This window comes from Denticeps clupeoides, chromosome 11 (genome assembly GCF_900700375.1).
Source record: "Denticeps clupeoides chromosome 11, fDenClu1.1, whole genome shotgun sequence".
NCBI classification, from domain to species: Eukaryota; Metazoa; Chordata; class Actinopteri; order Clupeiformes; family Denticipitidae; genus Denticeps; species Denticeps clupeoides.
The window spans coordinates 6,341,939-6,368,265 of record NC_041717.1 but is presented as its reverse complement, the minus strand read 5'-3'; the positions used below and the strand labels follow the sequence as shown (position 1 = coordinate 6,368,265).

The following is a 26,327-nucleotide window of genomic DNA, read 5'->3' as shown; positions in this document are numbered from 1 at the left end:
AGGGTGATGGGATAAAAGCAGAGGGCACATTTCGTTGTGTCACTGTGTGCTGTGCCGCAGTGTATCACCATCAGTTCGCTTTCAAACAACTAAAGAACAGCTTGAGAATGTCACCCAAACGAAGGATAGTTATCCAGCTAGAGCTTTGTTTAAAGTAATGCGGATGATGTGCAGTGCATGCTGACGTTAGTGGACATGTCCCCATGCTAAGTCGTACTCACGACGCACATTGCAATTAAAATACAGCCCCATGCATCTTTTGTTCCTTGCTCTTTTGAATTTTTTAATGGTTGTTGGTACCCTGGGTTTCAGCGTTTCCATTTTCTAGAAAAACAGTTTATTTTCACCTACAGCTTTAAAACAGTAAATGTATAGGCTGGTAACTGTGTTTAATGAAAGGTCCAGAGATGTCCTGTGCACTGTAATGCTTATATATATAGTTTTTTTCAAAGTGGTAAAGATATAAACTGTTGATATAATTCAGAATTTCAATTTAGGGAAAAATGTTCCAGAAATCTTTTCTGTTTGAATTATTTAAATTAATTTGGTTAGTATGCATATTTGTGTGTGTGTGTGTGTGTGTGTGTGCGTCTGTCAGTCAGACACACACTCCATGGAGAACAAAGATCTTCCCAGGATCTGTAGAGCACAATGAAGCTAAAACAGAGAAAGAGTGGAATACGATGTTAGTTTCCCCTGCACTTTTCCTGTCAGGGTCAGATCCCAAAATGTAGTAGCAGAAAGCTGAAATCCAACTTTGAACGTTCCTTTCTGGCTGTGCTCTGGAAATCACAACCCTGTGAATTTGTTCTTATGACAGATCCTTAGACGCATTCAAAATGCTTTTTAGTTGGGCCAGTGTTTCAACATTCTCATATGTTGTGCAAATGTTTTGGGAAAAAAAAGGTGCTCTTCTTTTCAGTCTACTGTCTGTGTATTATGAGCTCTCCCTCCTCGGTCATTTGTGAGTCGGTGGGTAGGGATGGGCGAGGGAAATCTATTCTCTCTATCCTTCAGCAGCCAGGCCAGGAGGAGGTAGTGAGAGTTTCAGTCCTTGTATAAACTCAGGTTGGGGGGCGATAGAGACAGTGTGTTAAACCTGCATAGGCCAACAGAAGCAGATTTGGTGGATGGCGACATGGCCGTGCACCTGACCTGGAGGTGGAAGGTTGGATGGGACGGGCACTTAACTGTAGCAGGAGCAGTGGAGAGGATTACAAACACAGTCTGTCCACTCTCACTTCATTTTGCACATACACCTCCAAATCGCAGGATTTGTGTGTGTGTGCTTGTGTGTTGGAGAGGTGAGTTGTGGGGACTTCTTGCATTGTAAGTATACACACAAGCAAACACACACAGACACACGCACAGATCCTCTTGTGTCTGCATCAGACCACATTCCCCTGGTCTTCGGTTCCTCTGGACGGCCAGCGCACAGCAGGGATGGCCAGAAATTCAGAAGATGTCAGGGCACATGCTCCAGTCCTGCCTCTCTTTGGCCTCCCAGTAACCACCCTTATACACGAAGTTCGTCTCCCCGGTGATGGGGTCTGTCCTCTTGTGGAACCAAATAGGCTGGTAACCCTCGTACTCTCGCCCTGTAGACAACGCAGATGAAAGATTAATAAAAAAAAAACGATTCATTTCAATTAACATATTTGACTAAAACTGACTGATCATTTGTAGTACAATGATGCTAATCGCTGCAGATCCTCATTGGGACTAAACCCTTTGGTACCAATCTCAGGACTGTTGGTACAGAAATAGCTCAATAGCTCAACAGCCACTGTTTAACAACAATTGTGGCTTAGTTGCAGGAAAATTCTAGCTATCAGTGTCATTGTACTGTGAACAACTTCAAATGATCAAAACCTTTACCATCAGGTGTACAGTGAAAGCAGTCAAACTATTGCTTAAATAGTTTTAACACCCACCACCATCACCCTTCAAATATTGAAACACATAGGGCTCTAATTTCAGGCATGTGCTAAATGCTATACATATTCAAAGTCATTGTGGATAGAGGGATATTTGAATGATGTAAGCGCAAGGTGTTTTATGCAATTTTCAATTTTCCACCAGATGGTGCCGCCATAGCTTTTGTAAAAAAAAAATGTTGTCAGTTCTGGTTATTGCACAGCTGACGCATGTCAACAACTCATACACTTGAAGTGGCCCTTAATGTTCAGGTCCTAGCGCATAGCACATTGAAATTAGGGCCCATAAACTGTATGACATGCTCATAGGCATTTATATGGTTAGAGTACAAATGACTTGTGTATGTCTTCATCTGGTCATACACTTCAAATTTTACTAAATTAATGAATTTTCCACAGTCTGTATAGCCTCATGTTGCATGTGTCACACATCAACCAAATGACCAAGCTCACAGGAGCAAAAAGGAAAAGATTAGGGCAGAACCCATAAATCCTATATTTGAAGAATAGGTCAGCAAGGTGCCTGGACCCACAGCAGAAAGCATGAGTTTACTTGTGAGAGTTCACTGCAAGTCACAATCGGAGATGTCATGATCGGCAGTGTGAACCCTCCCCGCACACACGCACACACACGTACATCCACACACGCGCACACACATGGTTCAGGTGAGGTAAGGCAATGCATGAGGGCCAACACATACATAGAACTACACCCCCACACCCCCCACTCACCACAGTCATAATCACACTCTGGTCGTCAAATAAGAGAAGAAAAGAGAGACATGTCAAGCTGCTGGACACACAGCCGGGACCACAAACATGCCACAAGCAAGCAAAATGCCATTCTAAGCCAAGCTAATTCGCAACTTAAATTCAAAACAAATGCTTTGGTAATTCAAAATTCATAATTGCAATCATAATTCATGTCAAACAAAACAGTCACACTGATTGTAGCATCATATCAACAGAAGAGCGTCTGTTCATCTCACCTTCCTCCAATGCATCCGATGCCTTGGCCTCCCTCCTTCGCCTCACCGCCCGCTGTTTCTCCTCCAGTCTCTGTTTCTCCATGTTGGCCTCATCCCACCGTCCCGCCTCCATCAGCCTTTGGTCAGGCCGCAGCCGACTGTCTGTCATGCTCACACCTTCCTCCAGCTCATTAAGCGTCAGTGCCAGGGAGGAGAAGTGGTACATGTTTTCAGCGTTCTCTCTGAGAGGTAAGGGAACAAAGGATAGAACAGGAGAGAGAAAGAAAGGATGGTGAATCAGATAGTTATCAGGGGCAGTGATGTGAGAGGAACTCCATAGTGGAACTCCAAAGCACCACTCAGCACAAATTCATACCATATTGTTGAGCTGAGCACAGTTCAGTGAAACAAAATGAACAGTTCTGCTGTAGTGTGTAGGTTGTCATATGCTGAGCTGTAATGTTTTTGTAAATGGCTGAACTGAGGCAAATTATGATGGCAAATTACTGTGCTGAACTGTGCTGAATTCAGATGTAAAGTGTTTGTTGAGCTGCAGTGTGCTGCAAGAAAAGTTGCAGTGTTGAGCCATGCTGAAATGTGCAGAACTGTGTTGATTGAGATTGAGATGAGGTGCACTACACTGTGCTGATTTTGAGATTATCACAATGTGATAATCTGTGCCGAGTTCAGATGTAATTCAGCAGTAATTAGATTTAGTGTGCTGAGCTATGCAGAGTACAGCTGTACTGTGCTGTAGTCAGTCTTGCTGTGTTGAACTGTGCCAAGTACTGCTGTACTGTGCTGCAATCAAATTAACTGTGCTGAGCTATGCCCAGTAGAGCTGTACTGTGCTGTAATTAGATTTAGTGTGCTGTGTTATGCCAAGTACAGCTGTACCATCCTGTATTCAGATTTACTGTGCTGACCTATGCCAAGTAGAACTGTACTGTGCTGCATTGTAGTTGCACAGTGATTGGATGTGAAAATGAGCACAAATGTGTTTTTTTGTTCAGTCATGCCAGACGCTGTAGAAACACATGGGTTAATTTAATTATTTTCTTGAAAAATGCTGGTACGACTTCCTGATTGCGCCAAACTTTGTGTTTGGCAAATGGTGTTAAGGACGTAATTTCTGTGAATTCTTGCTCAATTCTATAGGCTGCTCTCTCTCCTCCTCATTATCATTTAATGATAATGGTAGTAGCCTAGTGGGTAACACACTTGTCTATGAACCAGAAGACCCAGGTTCAAATCCCACTTACTACCATTGTGTCCCTGAGCTAGACACTTAACCCTAAGGTGCTCCAGGGGGGGACTGTCCCTGTAACTACTGATTGTAAGTCGCTCTGGATAAATGCCGTAAACGTAAATGTAAGCTGCAGACACCTAAATGGCGCATCCTGGTAAATTGTGTGACTGGATCATAGTGGCTGTAATTCTGCACCAAGACTGAATTTCGGAAATAGAATTTTTATACACACGTGGACAAAATTGTTGGTACCCTTCAGTCAATGAAAGAAAAACTCACAATGATCAGAAATAACTTTAATCTGACAAAAGTAATAATAAATAAAAATTCTATGAAATTGAACCAATGAAAGTCAGACATTGATTTTCAATCATGCTTCAACAGAATTATTTTAAAAAATAAACTCATGAAACAGGCCTGGACAAAAATGATCGTACCCCTAACTTAATATTTTGTTGCACAACCTTTTGAGGCAATCACTGCAATCAAACGATTCCTGTAACGGTCAATGAGACTTCTGTACTTCTCAGCAGGTATTTTGGACCACTCCTCATGAGAAAACTGCTCCAGTTGTCTCAGGTTTGAAGGTTGCCTTTTCCAGACGGCATGTTTCAGCTCTTTCCAAAGATGCTCAATAGGATTGAGGTCAGGGCTCATAGAAGGCCACTTTAGAATAGTCCAATGTTTTCCTCTTAGCCATTCTTGGGTGTTTTAAGCTGTGTGTTTTGGGTCATTGTCCTGTTGCAAAACCCATGACCTGCGATGTTTCACAGAAGGGACATTGTTCTTTTCTTGATATGCTTCATTTTTCCGTCTGTGAACATAGAGCTGATGTGCCTTGGCAAAAAGTTAAATTTTTGTCTTATCTGTCCATAGGAAATGCTCCCAGAATAGTTTGGCAAATTCCAGTCTGGCTTTTTTATGATTTGTTTTCAACAATGGCGTCCTCCTTGGTCGTCTCCCATGAAGTCCACTTTGGCTCAAACCATGACAGATGGTGCGATCTGACACTGATGTTCCTTGAGCTTGAAGTTCACCTTGGATCTCTTTAGAAGTTTTTCTGGGCTCTTTTGTTACCATTCATATTATCCGTCTCTTTGATTTGTTATCAATTTTCCTCCTGCGGCCACGTCCAGGGAGGTTGGCTACAGTCCCATGGATCTTAAATTTCTGAATAATATGTGCAACTGTAGTCACAGGAACATCAAGCTGCTTTGAGATGGTCTTTTAGCCTTTACCTTTGACATGCTTGTCTATAATTGTCTTTCTAATCTCCTGAGACAACTCTTTCCTTCGTTTCCTTTGGTCCATGTTGAGTGTGGTACACATCATGTCACCAAACAACACAGTGACTACCTGGAGCCCTATATATAGGTCCACTGACTGATTACAAGATTGTAGACACCTGTGATGCTAATTAGTGGACACATCTTGGATTAACATGTCCCTTTGGTCACATTATTTTCAGTCTTTTCTAGGGGTACCATAAATTTTGTCCAGGCCTGTTTCATGAGTTTATTTTTTTTTATAAATCTGTTGAAGCATGGTTGAAAAGCAATGTCTGACTTTTATTAGTTAAATTTCATAGAATGTTTATTTATTATTACTTTTGTCAGATTAAAGTTATTTCTGTGACCATTGTGAGTTTTTCTTTCATTGACTGAAGGGTACCAACACTTTTGTCCACGTGTGTATAGTATTACGGGACCACTAAGACATATAGGGGACCTTTAAGTGTTTTGCAGTGTGATCTACGTACGAAAGTGGGTATTTCTTCCACAGCAGTTTAGGGCTGAGCGTCTGGTACACTGTCTTCTGCTTCCCCTCAGAGCTGCTGTTCCCACGGCTGCTGTGCACAATCTTCGCACTTTCAATCTTATCGTCCCACGTCCCTGAAAGGATGTAGTGCGCCTGTCCGTCACAGTCTGTCACCACTCCTGTCACCTTGACAATTGAAATTGACAGGGGAAGGGTGAAGGAAAAAGGGAAAGGCAGTCAAGCAATGGCAGCTGCCTTTTATAGCAACCATGGACTGTCTTTTTCAATTAACTCATAATTAAGGCATTTAAGGCATTGTCAAGTGAATGAGAGCTCTTATCCACTAGTCACGAATAATACACATTATACAGATGCCGATTATCATTCACAGGGTCTCATAATGTTTCCTCCGTCTACAGCATTTCCCATTCTCTTAAAAATATTATTTTAGAATTTACTTCCATTGGTCAGAGGGCAGAAACCTGGGGACAACAAACTCAATATATGAGAATGACACAAATACTGTTTTTCACAAAGTTTGCTGCTTCCTTTTTTATTATGGCAATTTCAAATACTCCATAATGTTATGAAGAGTGATCATATGAAGTGCAAAGTCGGTCTTTGCCATGAGAATGAACTTAATCCCAAAAAATACATTTCCACTGTATTTAAGCCCTGCTACAAAGGACCTGCTGAGATCATCTCAATGATCCTCTCATTAACACATTAACACAAGTGAGAGATTGCACCTAAGTCAACCATTTATCAGATCATCAAAAACTTCAAGGAGAGAGGTTCAAGTGTTCTGAAGAAGTGGCTTCCCAAGAAAGTCCAGCAAGCACCAGGACCGTCTCCTAAAGATGATTTAGCTGCAGAATCGGGGCACCACCAGTGCAGAGCTTTCTCAGGAATGGCAGCAGGCGGGTGTGAGAGCATCTGCATGTACAGTGAGGCGAAGACTTTCGGAGGACGGCTTGGTGTCAAGAAGGGCAGCAAAGAAGCCACTTCTCTCCAGGAAAAACAGACTGATATTTTGCAAAAAGTACAGGGGGATTGGACTGCTGAGGACAGGGGTCAAAAGTCATTTTCTCTGATGAAGCCCCTTTCTGGTTGTTTGGGGAATCTGGAAAGACGAGTCTGAAAGGAATGGTACAAAAACATCCCCCAACAAAAACTTCTCCCAACCATCCAAGAACAGTTTGGTGAAGAACAATGCCTTTTGCAGCCTGCCATTTGGTGTGTTTGGTGTGAGCTGGTGTTACTTCCAAGGACTTCCTGAATTACCTCTGAATTAAGAATCACCTAAACTCAACAAAATTGTAAGTTATGGCCTGTGCAGTGTGTGAAATGTACAGCTTGATGAACTCTATCAGGTCAGTAGTGTTCTTCAGAACACTTGAACCTCTCTCCTTTAAGTTTTTGATGATCTGATAAATGGTTGACTTAGGTGCAAGTGTTGGAGACTAGCTGAAATGACAGAGAAAATAGCCGAGCTAGAGGAGCGAATCCGAAATGTATATTTAATTAGGGAGTCCGAAGTTTTAATCGACTCATTTCTAGTCCCGGATGCGCACCAGCCCAGTCAGTGTGTCTACCCTGGCGCCAGTACCAGTAGCGCCCTCCGGTTCACTACCGCATCTCCCCCTCATTTACATTTACATTTAATGGTTGTCGGAGTGGTGTGTAAAATAAATTAAGTGGGTTTTTATTAATAACTGGCCAACATTTCGGGGGAAGCCTGGTCTTTTTGGGCGAGATGGCATCCACCCCAACTGGGCGGGCTTTTTTTACCTCGCTCTATTAAAACAAGAGATTATAAAAGAAACATTAAGATTAATAATAAAACTCATAAACATGGTGACACTGTGTCTGTTCCCCGGGCTGGACGGGGTGTCTGTTTCAGCAATTTATTACCTGTTACTATCATTCCTTTTGAACATACCAACAGCACCTCCGATATAAGATTTGGATTATTAAATGTTAGATCTCTCACACCTAAAATGCTCATTGTAATTACAGATCAGGGGTTTGATGTACTGTGCCTGACCGAAACCGAAACAAAACAAATTTGTTGCATTAAATGAGTCCAGTCCTCCTGGATACAACTATGTACACCAACCTCACTTAACTGGAAGAAGAGGTGGCGTCGCAGTAATTTATAATGATAACCTCTGTATTACACATTAACATGGATTTAACTATTTTGAGATTCTCTGTCTGTCTGTCTATCTATCTATCTATGCAAGGTGGTGTTTGGGATGTGGGTGGCTGTTGGGGACACTGAGTATAATGATCACACACACTCACTTAAGAAGATCACCCAGAAATTAGAACATAAATGGGGTCGAAGTAAATTGAACGTATTCCGAATAGCATGGAAGGAGAGCCTTAACTAACTCTAAACGTAGCTCAATCGACGTACCTCTCCTCGATAATAGACTAGAACAAAAATAATCCCAGATTTCTGTTCAACACTATTGCCAAACTAACCAGGAATAAGACAGGAACGGATACTACCACTCAATATCATCATAGTAGCAACAATTTTATGAATTTCTTTAATACTAAAATTGTTACAAATAGAGATAAGAATAAAAGCACAACAAACAGCTCTGTCGATATTACTATGGAAAATAATCTTTCAAATAGCAGACCAATGATTAGAATGCTTCAACCTTCTGAAAGAGCATGAATTAATTAAACTAATCTTGTCATCAAATCAATGTACTTATGTATTGGATCCGCTTCATACAAGTTTCCTTAAACAAGTAGTGCCCAATGTTATAAATCATATCCTTAAAATGATTAACTGGCCACGTACCAAGATTGTTCAAGGTAGCAGTCATTAGACCCCTGATTAAAAAGCCTTTCGAATTATAGACCGATATCCAACCTTCCGTTTATATAAAACATTTTAGAAAAAGTCATAGCCCAGCAGTTGAGCTCATACCTAGACAGCAACTATATCAATTGGGATTTAGACCTCATCGTAGCACTGAGACAGCGCTGGTTAAAGTGGTTAATGACCTGCTGTTGGCCTCTGATCAGGGCCGCATCTCGCTGCTTGTCCTGCTTGACCTGAGTGCTGCGTTTGACACTATTGATCACGCTATTCTCCAGGTTAGAGAATGTTGTTGAGATTAAGGGAATAGCCCTTGTATGGTTCAGATCATATCTGACTGATCGGTATCAGTTTGTGTACATCAATGGTGATTCGTCTTCATATAGTAGAGTTTGGTTCTGTCCTAGGTCCGTTGCTATTTTCCTTATACATGTTACCTTTAGGTGACATCATTCACAAACACGGTATTAGCTTTCATTGCTACGCTGATACACAGTTGTATCTATCAGCAATGTTAGATGAGAGGCAGCTGCTGAACAGAATAGAGAATTGTCTGAAGGACATTAGACGGTGGATGCTCACCAACTTTCATCTGTTAAACCCTGATAAGACAGAAGCTCTCATACTTGGGTCTCAAGCAGCCAGACATAAGCTGGCCGACTACATCATAACTTTCTATCTCACCAAGTACTGAAGTAAAGGATCTAGGTGTCCTCATTGATGCAGGTCTCTCATTCGATTCGCATGTAGATAATATCACTATGATAGCATTCTTTCACCTCAGAAATATTGTAATCCTTATCTTACTTTTGACCTACAAAGCTCTAAATGGTCTCGCCCCGCAGTACCTGAGTGAACTTTTAGTTATTTACGACCCGCCACGCCCCCTGCAATCAACGGGTGCGGGGTCACTACTGGTACCCAAAGTACAGAAGGTCACAGCTGGGAGCAGATCCTTTTCATATATTCTGCAGTTGTGGAACGGCTTGCCGGTCAGTGTTTGGGACTCAGACACAGTCTCAGGGTTTAAATCTAAACTGAAAACACATCTGATTTCTCTGGCCTTCTGTTAAAGTCCCAGACCCAGTGTCAAATATTAAGTCCACTTTATCACACAGTCACCCTGTTAAGCACAGTGTTAAATTCACCTTAGTTAGGCTGTTCTAGTTAGGGTACCAGGCCACTGTAGCACCAATAAACCACTATAACCACATATTTCAGTATCGGTCGTACACTGGACTACATTTTGGACTTCTCCACCTCTACAACTGTAGGCCTTTTTCTCTTATTGGACAATCACAAACCCTGCACTGACACCATTTGCAGGCTCACTCTACCCTGGAAGGGGGTCCCTCTCTGTATCACTCCTTCCCAAGGTTTCTTCCTTTCTTTTTTTCTCTCTCCTAGAGTTTTTTTTGTGTGGAGTTTTTCCTTGTGCGCAGAAGGGTCAAGTGTGGGAGTGTCAACTGTAGGGCCTGTCAAAGCCCATTGAGACATACTGTATGTGATTTTTAGCCTATATAAGAAATAAATGTTGTTGTTGTTGATGGAGCACCGTGCCATAAGTCCAAAGTGACAACTAAGTGGCTCGGGGAGAAATTCTTGGTCCATGGCCAGGAAACTCCCCGGACCTTAATCCAAACAAAAACAAAACAAAAACCCACAAATTCTGACAAACTCCGAGCACTGATTATAAAGGAATGGGTCGCCATCAGGATTTGGGCCAGACGTTGATTGACAGCATGCCAGGGTGAATTGCAGAGGGAAAAAAAGGGTCAACACTGAAAATATTCTAACTGACAAGAAGATCTAAAATCAGCAAACTTTGTGAAGACCAGTATTTGTATCATTCTTTTGGCCAAGACTGTACAGAATTTTCTGTTACCAAGCACGACATGTTTATACTTTCTGGAGTTCCACCGTTGTCATGGCAACATGAAAAAAGTAGTAGCTGGTTTCCTGAGGCAAAGTGACTAAACAATATTCACACCCATCAGGATTTTGTGGTAATGATGTCCTAATGATGAAATGGAGATGCTCATAAAAGGAACCCTCAAGGTGGCACTGATGATTATTTTACCTCTTTGTTTATTGAGAATATTCTGTTTTGTTCATATTTGGCTAATGGCAATTTAAAACCCCAGAGGATATGACGAGTCATTTGTCTACCATACCTTTCGTGGAACTTCTCTGGAAAAATAGCTGTACGGAGAGAACTTCAGCTGGCAAGTTTCCTTGGTCCTGTGGTTAACAATTTCAATGTCCCCTGACTGGTGAAAAAAAAGGTGAAGCAAGGAGCCAACATTAAAATAAGATCACTGGTCTAGAATAAAAAATATCAGAGCATGAACAGTGGAAAGAATAAGTGGTGTCAATTTCAGTGTAGACGTAGAAGAGAACATGAAAGACATGAAAAAGGCATCAAGGAGAATGGAAAACAGACCTGGTCAATCCACAGCTTTCCTACAATGATGTTGTGAACGGTAGAGGTCACTTTCCGCCAAACATAATGGTTCCCACTTGCATGAAACGTGAGATGAATGGCACCTACAAACAGATGGATAGCCTGATGAAAAAGAATAACTGAAGGACTGTTCAGTTCAAGGTCACTGTAAAGCCAGATTGTCGGTTATACACTGCTCAAAAAAAGGGATGAATTAAACTACAATGTAACTCCAAGTCAATCACACTTCTGTCAAATCAAACTGTCCATCTAGAAAGCATGCTGGTGTCTTCCTCTTGTAAGTCGCTTTGGATAAAAGCGTCTGCTAAATAAAGTAAAGTAAAGTAAAGAAAGCAACACTGATTGACAATCAATTTCACATGCTGTTGTGTAAATGGAATAGACAGCGGGGGGAAATTATCCGAAATTAGCAAAACATACTCTCAACAAAGTTGTGGTTCTGCAGGTGGTGACCATAGACCACTTCTCAGTTCCTATGCTTTTTGGCTGATGTTTTGGTCTCTTTTGAATGCTTCCAGTACTTTTGCTATAGATGTAGCATAAGTCGGAATCTAAAACCAACACAAGTTGCTCAGGTAGTGCAGCTCATCCAGGATGGCACATCAATGCGAGTTGTGGCAAGAAGGTTTACTGTGTCTGTCAGCATAGTGTCCAGAGCATGGAGGCACTACCAGGAGACAGGCCAGTACATCAGGAGACGTGGAGGAGGCTGTAGGAGGGCAACAACACAGGACATCTACCTCCGCCTTTGTGCAAGGAGGAATAGAAGGGCTCCCAGAGCCCTGCAAAATGACCTCCAGCAGGCCACAAATGTGCATTTGTCTGCTCAAACGGTCAGAAACAGAATCCATGAGGGTGGAACAAGGGCCTGACGTCCACAGAGTGCAGAATGTTTGGCATTTGCCAGAGAACTCCAGCCCTGTGCTCTTCACAGATGAAAGCAGGTTCACACTGAGCACATGACGTGACGCGAGTCAGAAAACACCCTGAAGAACATTCTGCTGCCTGCAACCTCCTCCAGCATTACCAGTGTGGCAGTGGGTCAGTAATGTTGTGGGGTGGCATTTCTTTTGGGGCTGCACAACCCTCCATGTGCCCACCAGAGGTAACCTGACTGCCATTCGGTACCGAGATGAGATCCTCAGACCCCTAATGAGACTACATGCTGTTGCAGTTGGCCCTGGGTTCCTCTAGCATCCAAGACAATGCTAGACCTCAAGTGGCTGGAGTGTGCTATGGACTGGTCCACACGTTCATCATGTCTCGCTCCATCCACCACCACAGACTGTCCAGGAGTTGCCGCATGGTGTATCCAGGTCTGGACACACTACTGAGCCTCATTTTGACTTGTTTTAAGAACATTACATCAAAGCTGGATCTGTCTGAAGTGTGTTTTTCTGCTTTAAATTTGAGTGTGATAGATTTGATTATTTTCAGAGCATATTGTAGGTTTTACTGAGGAAGACTCAGTACAAAGCTTAGAACTGGTTTATATCCACAGATTATTTACCTGTAAAAATGGATTGTAAAACAGATGAAAAGGGCTGAAATTAATTTACTTACAGGTAAATAGATCTTACAGCCTATATATTACAGCTATACAGCTTATATTCCAGAATTGATCACTTCATTGATTGTAACATGGTAGCATGTTGTAAGTCGCTCTGGATAAGGGCGTCTGCCAAATGCCTTAAATGTAAATATATTCCCCTGTACTATACTTTAATTATGGGCCAATACCCACATCAATCTGAGGGTGCAGGGCCATATTATTGTGCTATAAAAAAGGACAGATAACACACTTGACTATGAACACACCAATGCTCAGAATCAACACTGAGCACCATCAGATATCCTCATGTTTAATTATTCCTCATTAATTTGTTCTGTAGATGAGTGTGGAAGTTCTCAGAAAACATCATACTAGAGATGACTGGTTTAAAGAAAATATCTAATTGCAAATTATTTGACAGATATTGCAATTCTTCATTATTCACTATATTATTTGTATGAAAAACTGTAGCCTAAACTGTAGCATAACAAATATGAGCTGTGCTATATGGTGCTTTAAGAAACATACCATGTTAAGTGTCCATGCCTGCTTTTAATTTGGGACACATCTGAATGGTGAGCATGGTTGTCAGACAAGGACATCAACACAATGTGATTAAATGTCAGTCCTCTGCATAAATATTGAGCAATTTTAAAATTATTTCAGTAGTGGCATGAGTACAACAGGTAAGAACTGAAAATACTGGACCCTCAGTAGTGTAATGTCTTAGCTGTGATGACCTATCTTCTCTGGGATGATTAACACACAGGATGAGAAGCAGGGGCTTAGCAGCTGCTCACCAAGAGGCATGATGGAGAGGTATTTGCCGCGGAACTTGCTGGCGATGGTAATTTCCTGCCACAGGGTCCAGCCGCGCTGTGACAGAACATGGTGGGCAGCAGCTGGAGGGTGGTGACTCACCTAAGCAACAGAAGATGAAAGAAAAGGAGTGAACCCCATTACACCTCCAATCACATTTTACAGTATGAGTAGATGAAAAGGAAATTTGAGGCTAGATGAAGAAATATCCTGCTTATGTTTTCCTGTGAAATATTAAACTGATCTAGAATACATTTGGCCATTATATATCTACTTTATTAACTATTAAAACACGACTTTTCGAGTGTCATTACCGTGAAAGTCACAATACAGTAAGTTGATTCATGTGTTCATGTGATGGGTTTACAAGCTATGCTACTTGGAAACACACCGATTGCACTAAATCCTTTTTGAATGTATCGAATGCCTCACAATCTGCAAAAAACGTTATTCTTACTGGAACAACTTTTTTTTTTGTAATGTATTATAACAATTATATATATTTTGTCAGAGGTTGTTTAAGGTTGTAACTATGCCCAAATAAGCCTCTGAAATCCCAGAAGGACTGAAAAAATTACCAAAGAAGCCCTACAAAAAATGGAAAATGTGCTTTAATACATTTGTATTTCCATACTATTACTTTTAGTCTTTAGCCATGTTGTTCCTTCAGCATGGGCTCTCTCACCTGCTCACAAAGAGAGCGGTAGCCGAGGTCCTCCAGACGGTCCAGTTCGTATGTCTCCCCGAGCAGCGGGTTGAAAGGCTTGGCCGTGCGGTGCACAGTGGTGGAATAGGAGGACACAGAGAAGGCTGCCACAAGGCACAGCTGCTCCAGGGAGCTTTCACACTTGGCCGCTTTGTCCAGCAGCTCATGGTACTCCAGATCCTCCGTCAACCTTTGGAGCATGGACAGCGGCTCATTGAAATTCACCTGAGCCAGTGAGAAGAAAGACACAGAGTGAGTAAATGGTATATAATCCCCCTTTTCCCACTGAGTACATGGTAAAGTGACATTAAAGATGGGTACTTCACCCCAGCACACCAGCCTACTACAGACCTCAACTTAATTAACACTCCATCTACTCCATGCAAATGTAAAAAAAAAGATCTGGACATACAGGCATAGGAATCTTGGACAGCTCTTTGCCAATGCAGTTCTTCATGATGCTCCACAGGTTGAGAGAATAGTTGGGCTTGTCGGGGATGTGGCTCCGCCTCCTCCTGCGTGGCTGGAGCTCCTTCCCTGACAGATCATTACAGCTCAGAGACATCTGTGTTTGTGTAAGAAAGAGAGACAAAAAGAGAAAGGTGAATCAGCCTTGACTTGTTCAGGGGAAGCTATGCTCCAGCTCAAAAGACAGCCTGACAGAGTTTGAGTTGCTCAGAGAAAGGTTGTGGAGCATCAGACATTCGGCTGGAAATTAAGATACCACCAGTGAACAGCAGTGTATCCACTGCTTTGTCATGATGTGGAACTAAAGCTGTAGTTCACAAAAATGTCTCTATTAGTATTTGGCTCTCTAAATACCATCATTAGGACCAGCATTAAAACAGTCACACTTTTAACTAACCTATTTAACTAGGTGCTAACAGGTGCCATGGGATTTTATTCTTAACATGATAAGTATTTACTGCCATCAATGCTATAAACACATAGCAAGTGAGGATATGTGCTACATGGAGAATAATTAACAATAGTAACAATCATAGTACCATTGTACCACTATACTTCCCAAATTTTCTCTGCAGAGCCCCCCTTTTCTAGATAGCCACACGTGTGTGCCCCATGGTGGGCTTGCTTGGTGCTGCAAATTCTATTGTAATATTTCTGCACCCCCAGCTTGGGAACCACTGCACTAGAGGGAGTCTGAGAACCACCAGTACACACACCAAACCAAGACACCAGTATGCTTAGGTAAACAGCAAAAGTCTATGGAACTAAGAGAAAAGAAAAAGACTCACGTGGTCCTCCTGGTTCCAATCATTTGGTTGTCCACCACTGGCACCACTCAGGTTGCTCTGGGAACGTCTGAAAAGGAAAATTTCCATGGATTAACACATACTAAAAGTGAAAAGTGGCGGATCGGGATTCGAACCGGCAACCTCCTGATTACCCAATAGGCCACTAAGCTAAGTGGCTCAACATAATATGGGACTCTGAATTAGTGAATGCAGAAAGTCTTGGCTCAATAAGTGTTTCAGGCTCTACATTCTGCAACATTATGTTTTGATATGTGAGTTTAATAGTCATTGTGTACAAAGCAGGAGTCGAGGAGTTTGTAAATGGCAGGAAGGGACACAGAACAGAGAACATGACTGTTAAAGTCTCTGTGGTCCTCTGACTCATCCCTCATAAACGTATTTCATTAGGGCAACATCTTGAGCTAATAATTGGAGCATGGGGCCAGCTAGTGGAGGAAGCAAACTCCAATTATTCTGATCTGCTGTGTGTGTGTGTCTGTGTTGGGTTGCACAGAGCTTTAATGAGAACAACTTGAAACCACAGATTATCGCCGAGTAGTTTGAGCACAACTAGTGTTAAAAAAAATACTCAGGTTTTCCTGGGAGCTGCACACAAAAAGTCCACTGCACTACATAATGGTTAAATGGTCACTGCTAAGCAAAATATACAACAAAAGCATAACTAATAGCTGAGACGGTAGTGTCAGCAATACACTTAAATACAATGGCTGCCAGGCAACATTCCAGCAACACCAACAAAGAAGTGCAGGGTGTGGCAAACAGAGTAAACCTGAACGTACACACTAACGTTGTACGTGCTAATGCATGAAGCTAACTTCCAGAATGGATTTTTTTTTAGGATTTATATTATTAGCAAATAGGTATTAGACAATTATTTGTCATATTTCTGCACAGTGCTTCAGATGCTCACTTTGTGACTAAAGAATACAATAATGTGAAAAGAGATGTGAAATGAATGTCTAACAGCCAATTACAGAATGCCCTTCACACGGTCTGCCCTTTAACATTCCTTCTTACACTTACACAATCAGAAGATAGTTCAAATTTGGAATCAAATCCTGGTCTCACCACTAACAAGAAACTGTTAGGAAACACATCAGACCTACTTTTCTATTTTACATTTACATCATTTATCAGACGCCCCTCATCCAGAGCGATCTACAATCAGTAGTTGCAGGGACAGTCCCCCCCCAGGAGTGTCAATCTTAGTGGAAGGAAAAGTATTTCTAATTTCTAACAGAGCACAAAGGCCAGTTTGGGTCCAGCTGAATGTAAACATGTAGGTTGACTCATTAACAAAACTTTATGATGTGATGGAAACCAAATGCTGCATAAACGCTAGTTATGTGAAGATAACTATAAGGAAATAAATCATGTAATATTGTTGACGAATAAAAATTCGACTAAATATGGTTTACAAAATACTAAAATGTCTTCGAAAACAGAATAAGACATTATTTCCTTTTTTAATCACGCTATTATTATGCAGTATTTCTGTTTCTCCCATCCCATTAAATTTCAGAATAACTGTAGTTGGTCATAGACAATTTGTAATTGCAATTTGCAATTGTGGTGGGAGTAAAAGACAAAGTGACATCTGGACACATTTTCTTTACAATGAATTAGAGAAAACAGAATGTGGGGTCAAAAAACATGTGGCCAATGGAATGGATGTAGTGTATTCTTGAATCAATTAGAACAATAATATAAGGTAATCTTGTTTTAATAATGAAATGGATTTCACTTAAAGAAAACTTTATTTTTGTCTGTTCTACTTGGTACTCGTACTATATTGATGGGGTTAAACAGTCTTGCATTACTAAAAAAAATTACTAAATACCATTTTCATTCAATAAAAACCAAATAAAACTCAAATTAAACAAAAAAACAACTATAGCATGTAAGCACTGTGATTCAGCTGTTTTGTGGTGATAAAGTCTTCGGCTCACCTGTGCTGTGTGTGGTCAGTAGCGGCTACTGTGATAAAGGCTGGCGAATCCTCCATTGCGTCAAAGAACTCCGTATCCTCATCTTCATCACTTGCCTCCTCTTTCTGGGCTCGCTCACTCCCTGTCACATGACCCGCATCAGCAGTGTGCCAGACATTGTCAACCAAACGATAATCATTTCAATAAAACATATGGCCACTATGTTGAAGATGTAATAGAACTACTACTACTATAATCACTGCAACTAAGTCACTTGATCACAGCTTAATTAACATATGTTTAAACAAGTGTATAACTTGTTGTCAATATATCTCTTATTTACTTTGTATTTACGATTATTTGGGCCTGCCAGTATGACAGCATAATTTGCCAAGACCCACGATCCTACACATCAGATGTGACAGTGGTGCCAACGGGGGTCAGGAAAACTGGGAAAAACATGAAAAACTGCAAAAAAGCCAGGTGTTGCATTCAAGGGCTAAGCCCTTGCAGTGCACAGAAACAGCAGAGAGGCCAGGCCGAAGACATATTGGTTGATTCGGTGGGGCCACAAATCATTGGAAAAGAGGGGGAAACGGTTCAGCACAAAGACCAATCTTTTATGCCAAGTCATAGGGCTTTCTTTTCAGCATGGTTTGACGTTTTTTTTTACAGGGTTTTTTTTCGGCCCTTACCAGAGAGCACAGGCACTCACAAGGTATATATAAAAAATTACCACTATATTGTGTGAGGTGTGCTCTTACTTTTATAGGTGATCCGATTGGGCATGGCTGATCTATCAATGCTCAAACAGGGTCAAATCCCCCTAGGAATGCATTCAATGCACATTTAACATTGTTAGCACTTTAAAAACAGCCCTGATCGTAGAAGATTTGACACCCTTAATGTGCTCAAACTTTTGTTCTGGACTTGTCGTCTTTTTCCCCCACTTTTCTGGCATCCCCCTTTTCCCACTGAGTCCCATTCATTTTGGTTCTGATGCTTGCACACAGTTCAACTATTTTGCATGGTGGGTCAGACACACCCGATGAATGGGTACATGGGATCGAATCAAACCACGACCAACGCCCACTTCTGTGGCAAAAGCCTGGACAGGCCAATCAGGCTCTATTATTATTATTATTATTATATTATATTATTATCATGCTAAACACACCCAGAAATAGAGTCTGTGTAACCTGTCATGTTTTACTGATTGACAGGTTATTGTGAGTGCTGGCTGGACCTGGATCTCACCCTTATCACCAGCGGGGCTGTCGGCCGTATTGGTGGCGAGCGGGGGAGCCTCTCTCCAGGCTCTCTCCAAGCTGTTGTGCTGCTTAGCTAGCTGCTCGATGGTTTCCTCCAGGTGGGTGCGCTGCTCCCTCTCATACTGTAGGATGCGCTGCCATCGGCGACTGTGACTCTCAGCCAGATCCAGGAAGTCCCGACATGCCTGCGGGCCCAGGGGGGAGGAAATGGAAGAACGGAAGGTCAGTCAGACGAGCCACAGATACTCAATTCATTTACAATAATTTCTTATTCAGTTCTTATTCAGTAGCTCAGTCCAACTGATGCAACCTAGAGTACAATGTATTGCTCAGGGGTCCAGGAGCAGGACCTATAAGTGCAGGATCTACACTCACTGACTGCTGTCAGTGAGTCACTACCACCCTTACTTCCTGATTGACAGCTTGGAATTATAAATCATGTCATGATCACTGCTGCATTCACTTATCAGCCTGATGTATTTAGGTATCCTGGAGCAATAGTTTAGATTACAACCTTGTTAAAAGATTCCATAGATGTCCACCGTTTATAGAAACAGCAAAAAAGAAAATCACACCACTCCTTCAGACAGAATCTTAGCCGCTGAGGAAATGTTAATGCTGAGTCAGGGCTTTCCCATATAGTGCTCTTTCTTTTCGAGTTGCAAAATTGGGAAGCCACTATAGCAAGGTTACTAAGGGTCACTGATAATTTTCAGTTCTTCATAAATCACTTTGATCATCGAATAGACAGAACAGATGTGTTGATGGGAAGTCTCCAAACATGACCATTTCAAACACGGTCTTGGCAGAGGTCCCCCTGTCACCAATGTCATGTTAACCAGCCAACAAAGCAATGCAATTCCTGAGAACCACATAAATATGACCTAAAACCATCATCAGATTTCCCCATGAGTCCTCCGAGGAGAACCCAAGTACATGTAAATAGTACGCTTGTTCATCTGTTTAAAAAGTATTTAAAGCTCTAGAGTGAGGAGATTTCTATTAGTGGGATATTAGTTGGTGGCTGATTTTATTGTCTACACCAATCCACAAAAGGAATAAATTCAACACCACTGTTACCCTCTCCAGGAAGATCACTCCAAGAGCAAGGTGTGTATTTCATCCTATGCACTAAATTAGAAAAAAATCAATAGTAATTGGACTGGCATCAGTGCGTTCTATCTAAGGTCACAGAATGATTTATTGAACAGCATATTTTCATCTTAATGAGGCATTTTTTGATAAATAGCATGAGAAGTGGTCTAAACACATAGACACCCCTATAAAATAAATAAAAAACCTTTTTAAAAATTAATAATTATAATCATTCAAGAGATGAAGACAGCCTTTCTCTTACCTTCAGAGTTACATGTGTGAGCTGTGCTGTCTTATGTGAGCTTGTTACGGTTATACATTTTAAGCAGCATGTGACAACTTCACTTCCCCATCACCGTTACACGTATATGAAACCAACGCTGTCAGCTTCAACATACGTTTCCACTTTTTTTCTGCAGAGTGTGTAAAAAACTAAAAAAAAAAAAAAAACAGACAAGGCATGATGGGGCCTGAAGGACAGGGTGACCAGTGGTTCTGCAGCATGAAAAGAAAGCAGGTCTGCCTGACAGCAGCTCCTTTCACATTATGAGGCTTTGTTCAGTTTACTGAGCAAGTATGCTTGAATTAAGTTTCCAATGAAATGTGTGTGTGTGTGTGTGTGTGTGTGTGTGTGTGTGTGTGTGTGTGTGTGTGTGTGTGTGCTACAATTAAGAATGTAGTGGGATTTATTCATGCATGTCTGCATAAATCCACTGCATCACAGATGGATGCTCTCACATGCACAAATACACACATTAACACACACACCCCGCAGAAGGAGACTGAATTGCCTTAATAGACAGACAAGTAATGCCAGAGTGTAAGGCATTACTCAAACACACATGCAGCATTGTTGGGCGCCGTTGTGCGCCTCAGGCTAAAACCCAACAGAGAGAGGACAGGCACGGGACTACACATGCGGTTCCTCTTTTCCCTCCACCACCAGACACCAAACCTTGACCTCAACACAGGAGCTGACAGACAAGGATGATCTCACAAGCACATTGCACAAGAGAAATGGGTGGAATGAAAGTTTCTCAAAAACAAAAAGGCCACGACAATATCATTAACAATATTCAAAATGAATGCCAAATATGGAAATGTTCCAAAAAAGCATAACATCCCACTGTATCCAAACCAAACATTTAAATGCCATTCAATTAATGATGGCCTCAGTCTTAGACCAGGGTCTGAAAAATGTGATATTTCAATAAACCCACTGTGTCTTCACTCATGTGGTCACAGCTGATGGCCCTGTCCCTCATGGAGGTAAAAACAGATGCTAGCTCATCTTAAAAAGGCTACACATGACACGGAATTGCACAATGTTTGCAGCCTGTACAAAATGTTTTTTCACCACCAAAATCACAGACGTGCCCTGATATGGGTAGAGCCCCCCCACCCCACCCCATCCGTCTCATTAGAGCATCCGTCCGGTCCCTCCGCTGTAGTGCTGCTTTAATGAGCGGACAGACTGTGTCTCCCCTTTGCTGAAAGTTGCGTGGGTTTTGGCTCAACCGGAGATTAATCAACATCGGAGTGAATGCAGAGCACATCTCTGAAGTTCACCAACTGAAGATCTATAAATGTGATGGGTAATTAAGGGATCCTGTAGGGTGAGAAAATGCTATTTCAGAAACCATAGCAACAGACATCTATAAATGAGCATCTTGGCGCCAGCTATTGCTCTAAATTGGAGATGGGTGAATCCCATCCCAGAGATATCTTCACACACTGAGTCAGGAACCACACATTTGAACCTGGGTCTTCTGGTTCATAGGCAAGTGTGTTACCCACTAGGCTACTACCACCTGGATTCAAATGGTCTCCGCTAGCATAACGTTTAGTGAGGAAACGATGATCAAACTTTGTTCATGCACAAGCAGTAAACCAAACACCATGGCGCATTTTTAAGGTGTAGCATATTGGCAGTGAAGGTCAGGTTCACCAGTCTGACACTCACATTTGGTCTCGTAGTGGATGTGGTGCAGAGAACATGTCTGAGATGTCTGCTGATGGCGCCCTTAGCATGTGATACTATGGGTAAAGAAACTCCAGCTATCAGTTTTGTGAATTTTTGACAAAAATGATGTGTCTGTCCGTCATCACTATAGGCTCCTCCCATTTCAATAATGTTTATTTTCTGGGTGCCAGAAATAGGAAACACTCATCCTAAAATAAATGGGTCCTCTCCAACATAGATAATTAGCAAGCTGTCATTTTTTGCTTTTATCTTTGTATTCCAGTAAATTCTGAAGACCTATGACATTAGCACACATGCCCAAAGTATAATGTCTATAACTGTGATGCCTAGGTGCCCCTGGCACTTAATCACAGAAGTGCTGCCGCTTTTCCTGTGTGGATGATTTAACATGCCTGACTCGGTGCAGCATACAGGGTCGCGCATTGAGTATGTGAAGATGTCCCTGTTATGCTCCGGAATGTCTTCTGAGTTTGTGTTTTGGAGCTCACTGTGACTTTTTTTTGCGGCTCCCTCACCTCAATCCTGTGTGGCATGACAGTTACAGCGCCGTGAAAGCCTGGCTCTGTATGATTACAGTAAGGATAACAACCTTGACTGCCATCCTTTTAAATGATTAATGGCAACAATGGATGGACAATTCTATGAACAATCAAGGCAAATTTTAGTGTTATCTCAATAAAAATAGAAATAGTTCAGACTATAAATGGTGCAGATAGAATGTAGAAACAAGTCCAGATAGATAGACTGAAAAATTATCAATATAATGTCAATTATCACTACTGTGCAGCCAGGACAGAGAAGACACGAAACAAAGTGGTGAACTTTGCGTAAGTGAAACTTGTGTAAAAGGGCAAACATGAATATATGGTTAAACCAAGGTAAAGTTTAGCTCAGTCAGCTGTTACAAATCAGCTGACCTCCCTTGGTTTTGCTGACGTGCTGTATGGAAACGGTGGTGTATCCGCCACCCAGGCAACCTGTTGGATCAGCAGGACAGCAGCTTCCTCAGCTCACAGACAGCAGTCATGTCACCACACATCAAGCCAGGCTGTACTGGCAAACCAAACAAAATCAAATATTCATGACCACCATCCCCAGACAGGAGAGACGGGAGGTCTGTACACCTATAGTTAATGCTGAGCAGAAACACACTTTACACTGGCAGTGTGTGGGGTGCCTAGACTCCAGGGGCCATGTTCACTGTGATGTGAGTACATGAGCTCTCTAGGGTCCAGGAGCCAGGGTGGTTTTTGTGTTTTATTGGGAGGAGATAAATGAGCTCTATTCCTGTCCCCCTTCAGCACAGATCCACTGTCCCTCTGCCCGTCCACTGTTCTCATTCTCCTACCATCTGGGCCAAATTCTCCTCTGGCCTAAAAGCTAAGCCTGTTTTTCAGTGCACAGCACCCCTGGGAAAGAAGAATGCTGATTCTGGGAATCGGTCCGCAGGGCTTGACTCTGTTTAATGAGCTGATGAGCATGTTTGGTGGCAGCAATATTCCAAAGAACTAAACATTTAATACAGTAAAAGTCTTACTGCCTCACAGTCTTGTTGAATTTCCATATCCCAAGCTGTTATGCTCAGAAATATACAATTAGCGAAGATAAAACAACACAAAAACTTACATTGTCTTAGACTGAGTAGAATCCTTTAATTTTATGAGAAACTCTGTAATCAATGCAATGCTTCAGTTTTGGGTTATCATATTAAGGTGAACACAGGAAGTGATTTATAAAGTAAAAGAATAAAAAAAACCTGTGCATGTCTACAGTCGTATTTCACATACTGTAACAGGCAGGAGAAGATGTAGTTTCCCGGTATCACCACTTGTAACCACTTGCACACCACTTGTAATTTACACAAAACACATGTTGATGTGTGAGGAGCAGTATTTCTATCGGCACTTTACTTTCAGTTGGAACAAAAAAAATCATATAATCATATAATATAACCCTCAAATCTTCCCAGGAGATCTTCAAAGCAATATGGCAGACCAATATTGCTCTAAATCCTTGGTCCTCGAACAGGAATCACTGTCAATACTTAATCAAATTCATGTTAAAAATAAACTTTCTTTCTATAAACAGGTTCAGAAGGCCTGCACTACTGGGTTTTAATTTGGTCATAAAAGCTGTACTCGGTGGTCCTTGTCATGATAAGCTAGAGAACCGCTGCTCTAAATATTTCATGACTTCAATCAAATTTTGTTGCTGTTTGATTTGAGTGCAAGTTATAAAACCAGCCTCCAGCCACTCACATTTATCATAGCATTAGAAGTGATGCGAAAAAGGGTGGCCCGCTCGTTGACAGCCTTGATCTTCTCCCCGCCCTCGACAGGCACCCGAAGACCCTCGAGTTCACTCAGGGACCTCTGGAGCGCCGCACCGTGTTTGGCAATCAGGTCGTTGCACGTGCTCAGGTCATCCAGCTTACTGGCAAGGGTCTTCAGCGTGCCCTGGATCTCGCTGCGGTCCGACTGGGATGCCGGCTCCTCGTCGCCTGAGTCATCTGAGGAGTAAAAAATGATCATTCATAATTAAACATGAAAAACTACACCTTCTACTAGGCACATTGGGCACTAATTTCAAACTAATTTCAAAGCACAAGCCCCAAAGTGTGGGTCTTGCTAGAAAGAATAAGGTAAAATGCTTATTAACAAGATAAAACAAGAAACAAACCCAATTGTGTTGAGTTGATGAAACAAACTTTAATGATGTTTGTGCATAGGTTTGAACGATTTCTCGAATTTTACACCAAATAATTTTTTTAAAAATCGCAACAACTGCTATTATTTTCACAACCCAAGACTCTGCTCCATTGGTTAATGTGCTGTTGCAGGAAGACACATGCCGGGCTGGCTGCAGACAGTCAGTGGGCGAGAGACTGGAGTGTTGGTGGGCCGTTCCCGGGGTGTTGGGGAAGCAGGCAGACGAGAGGCAGACGAGAGGCGGCTGCGGCGACTGCGCACTGGGAGTGTTTGTCTGTCATCGTGGTGATAGTGCCAAATGGCGCATGCGTCAGGGCACAGGATTAGGGCACAGGAGAGGGTCGAGTGCCAGGGGATCAGTATGTTGGAAGAAACGGCGGTAGCCCAACATGTCCCATGAGAATTAATCACATTGTATTGATGTCACTGTGTGATAGACAATCATGCTCACCAATTGGATGTCTTACCAGTTAAAGCCACACATACTTAAATGCGAGCAAGGAAATTTAACTCATGGTATTCTACCTATAGCACAGAATGGCACAGGTTTATATTTCAATGTATGGTTATGGGTAGTGAATACTGAACCAACTCTCTCAAATTCAAATTGCAAAGATCAGGCTCCTCACATTTTAAAATCTGTTTATAAAAAGCATCATTAAAGAATGTGTTCTGGCCATGGGAAAATTTTTCAATAGAGCAGACCTTTCTGGTTTTATTGATTAATGTAAATCCTGAGGACACCTTACAATGGTGAACAAGCTCGACACTGAGTGCATAGTGCTGCTCTTCGCCACACGTTTAAAATAGTGCTTTGAAAAAAAACGTATAAAAGTCAGAAATCACAATCAATATGTAGGCTGAAAACAAAATGTCATTCTTCATAGCTAGAATTTTTGTATTTTACTGCTGGTGGTACAGCATCTGCGGTCTAGGATCCAAATATCAACAACTTTCCACTAATATAATTAATACCGAAGTTCTGCCTTCATTTTGACCACACAATAGTCTCCCCTCCATCATGAGCAAGTCATTATGGACAAATAAAACCGAGGTCTCGTTCGGCAGGTGCAGCTAACTGCAGGAGTCAGTATCGACTGGAGCAGCGCCAAATCAATGTACCCAGGGATGCAGCAAGCTCCTTAATGGCCTAGATCTGTACTTAATGGGTGTCCTGTTGGACTGATCTAGTTTACTTAAAATAAGCCATAATCCAGGTGTGAGGGGCCAGGCACTGTCTAGCGATACAACTTCAAATCACGATTATTTGGTGACAAAATACAAAGAAAATACCCCTGGATATTATACATACGTTGACTATATTCCGTAATAATTATCATTACCAAACTGGGATTGTTTACATGTACAGAATAGCCAACATCAATAAAAAAGCAGAACTGCCGGTAGTTTAGGTTAGAGTTGATGACATGAATGCTAAATATATTTTAAATCTCATTTTTCAGCAGACTGTACATTTAAGAGGGTGATTAAGATTTAGATTAGTCTTAATCTGGCTTTATATACTGTTCTCAAAGTATATTATTTCTCAGACCTGGTATCTCTCACCCTCTGGGTCTATTCTGCTATGGGATTACTGGGAATAGTGACTGTGGGGGTTACTGTCGGTCAGATTTCGCCATGAAGAGCGGTCTCAGAAGCAGAGCCCAGATCCTCCGGACGGCCCTCAGGAGTTTTGGCTTTACTGAGAAATCCTGCCAGGCAAGAGCCATACACATGACTACCAGCTACGGAGGGCTGTGAGAGTTAGA

The 26,327-nt window shown here is 41.8% G+C and overlaps 1 protein-coding gene across 3 annotated transcripts in view; it reads right to left on the bottom strand.

The window, feature by feature from the left end:
• Positions 1 to 551: 551 nt before the first annotated feature.
• LOC114799198 (oxysterol-binding protein 2-like) overlaps positions 552 to 26,327 on the bottom strand; it is a 68,416-nt gene continuing 42,640 nt past the window's right edge. For 2 of the 3 annotated variants that reach the window (XM_028995602.1, XM_028995604.1), the window contains 13 exons: positions 24,109 to 24,359; positions 18,758 to 18,956; positions 17,522 to 17,642; positions 15,552 to 15,618; positions 14,708 to 14,860; positions 14,275 to 14,520; positions 13,571 to 13,691; positions 11,198 to 11,301; positions 10,929 to 11,024; positions 5,914 to 6,098; positions 2,927 to 3,147; positions 2,670 to 2,687; positions 552 to 1,598 (listed from right to left, as the gene is read on the bottom strand). In XM_028995602.1, coding sequence (XP_028851435.1) covers positions 1,456 to 1,598; positions 2,670 to 2,687; positions 2,927 to 3,147; positions 5,914 to 6,098; positions 10,929 to 11,024; positions 11,198 to 11,301; positions 13,571 to 13,691; positions 14,275 to 14,520; positions 14,708 to 14,860; positions 15,552 to 15,618; positions 17,522 to 17,642; positions 18,758 to 18,956; positions 24,109 to 24,359 — 1,925 coding nt within the window. In that variant the 3' untranslated portion in view covers positions 552 to 1,455. The remainder of the gene's footprint in view (positions 1,599 to 2,669; positions 2,688 to 2,926; positions 3,148 to 5,913; positions 6,099 to 10,928; positions 11,025 to 11,197; positions 11,302 to 13,570; positions 13,692 to 14,274; positions 14,521 to 14,707; positions 14,861 to 15,551; positions 15,619 to 17,521; positions 17,643 to 18,757; positions 18,957 to 24,108; positions 24,360 to 26,327) is intronic. The other variant, XM_028995603.1, reaches the window with a different exon arrangement.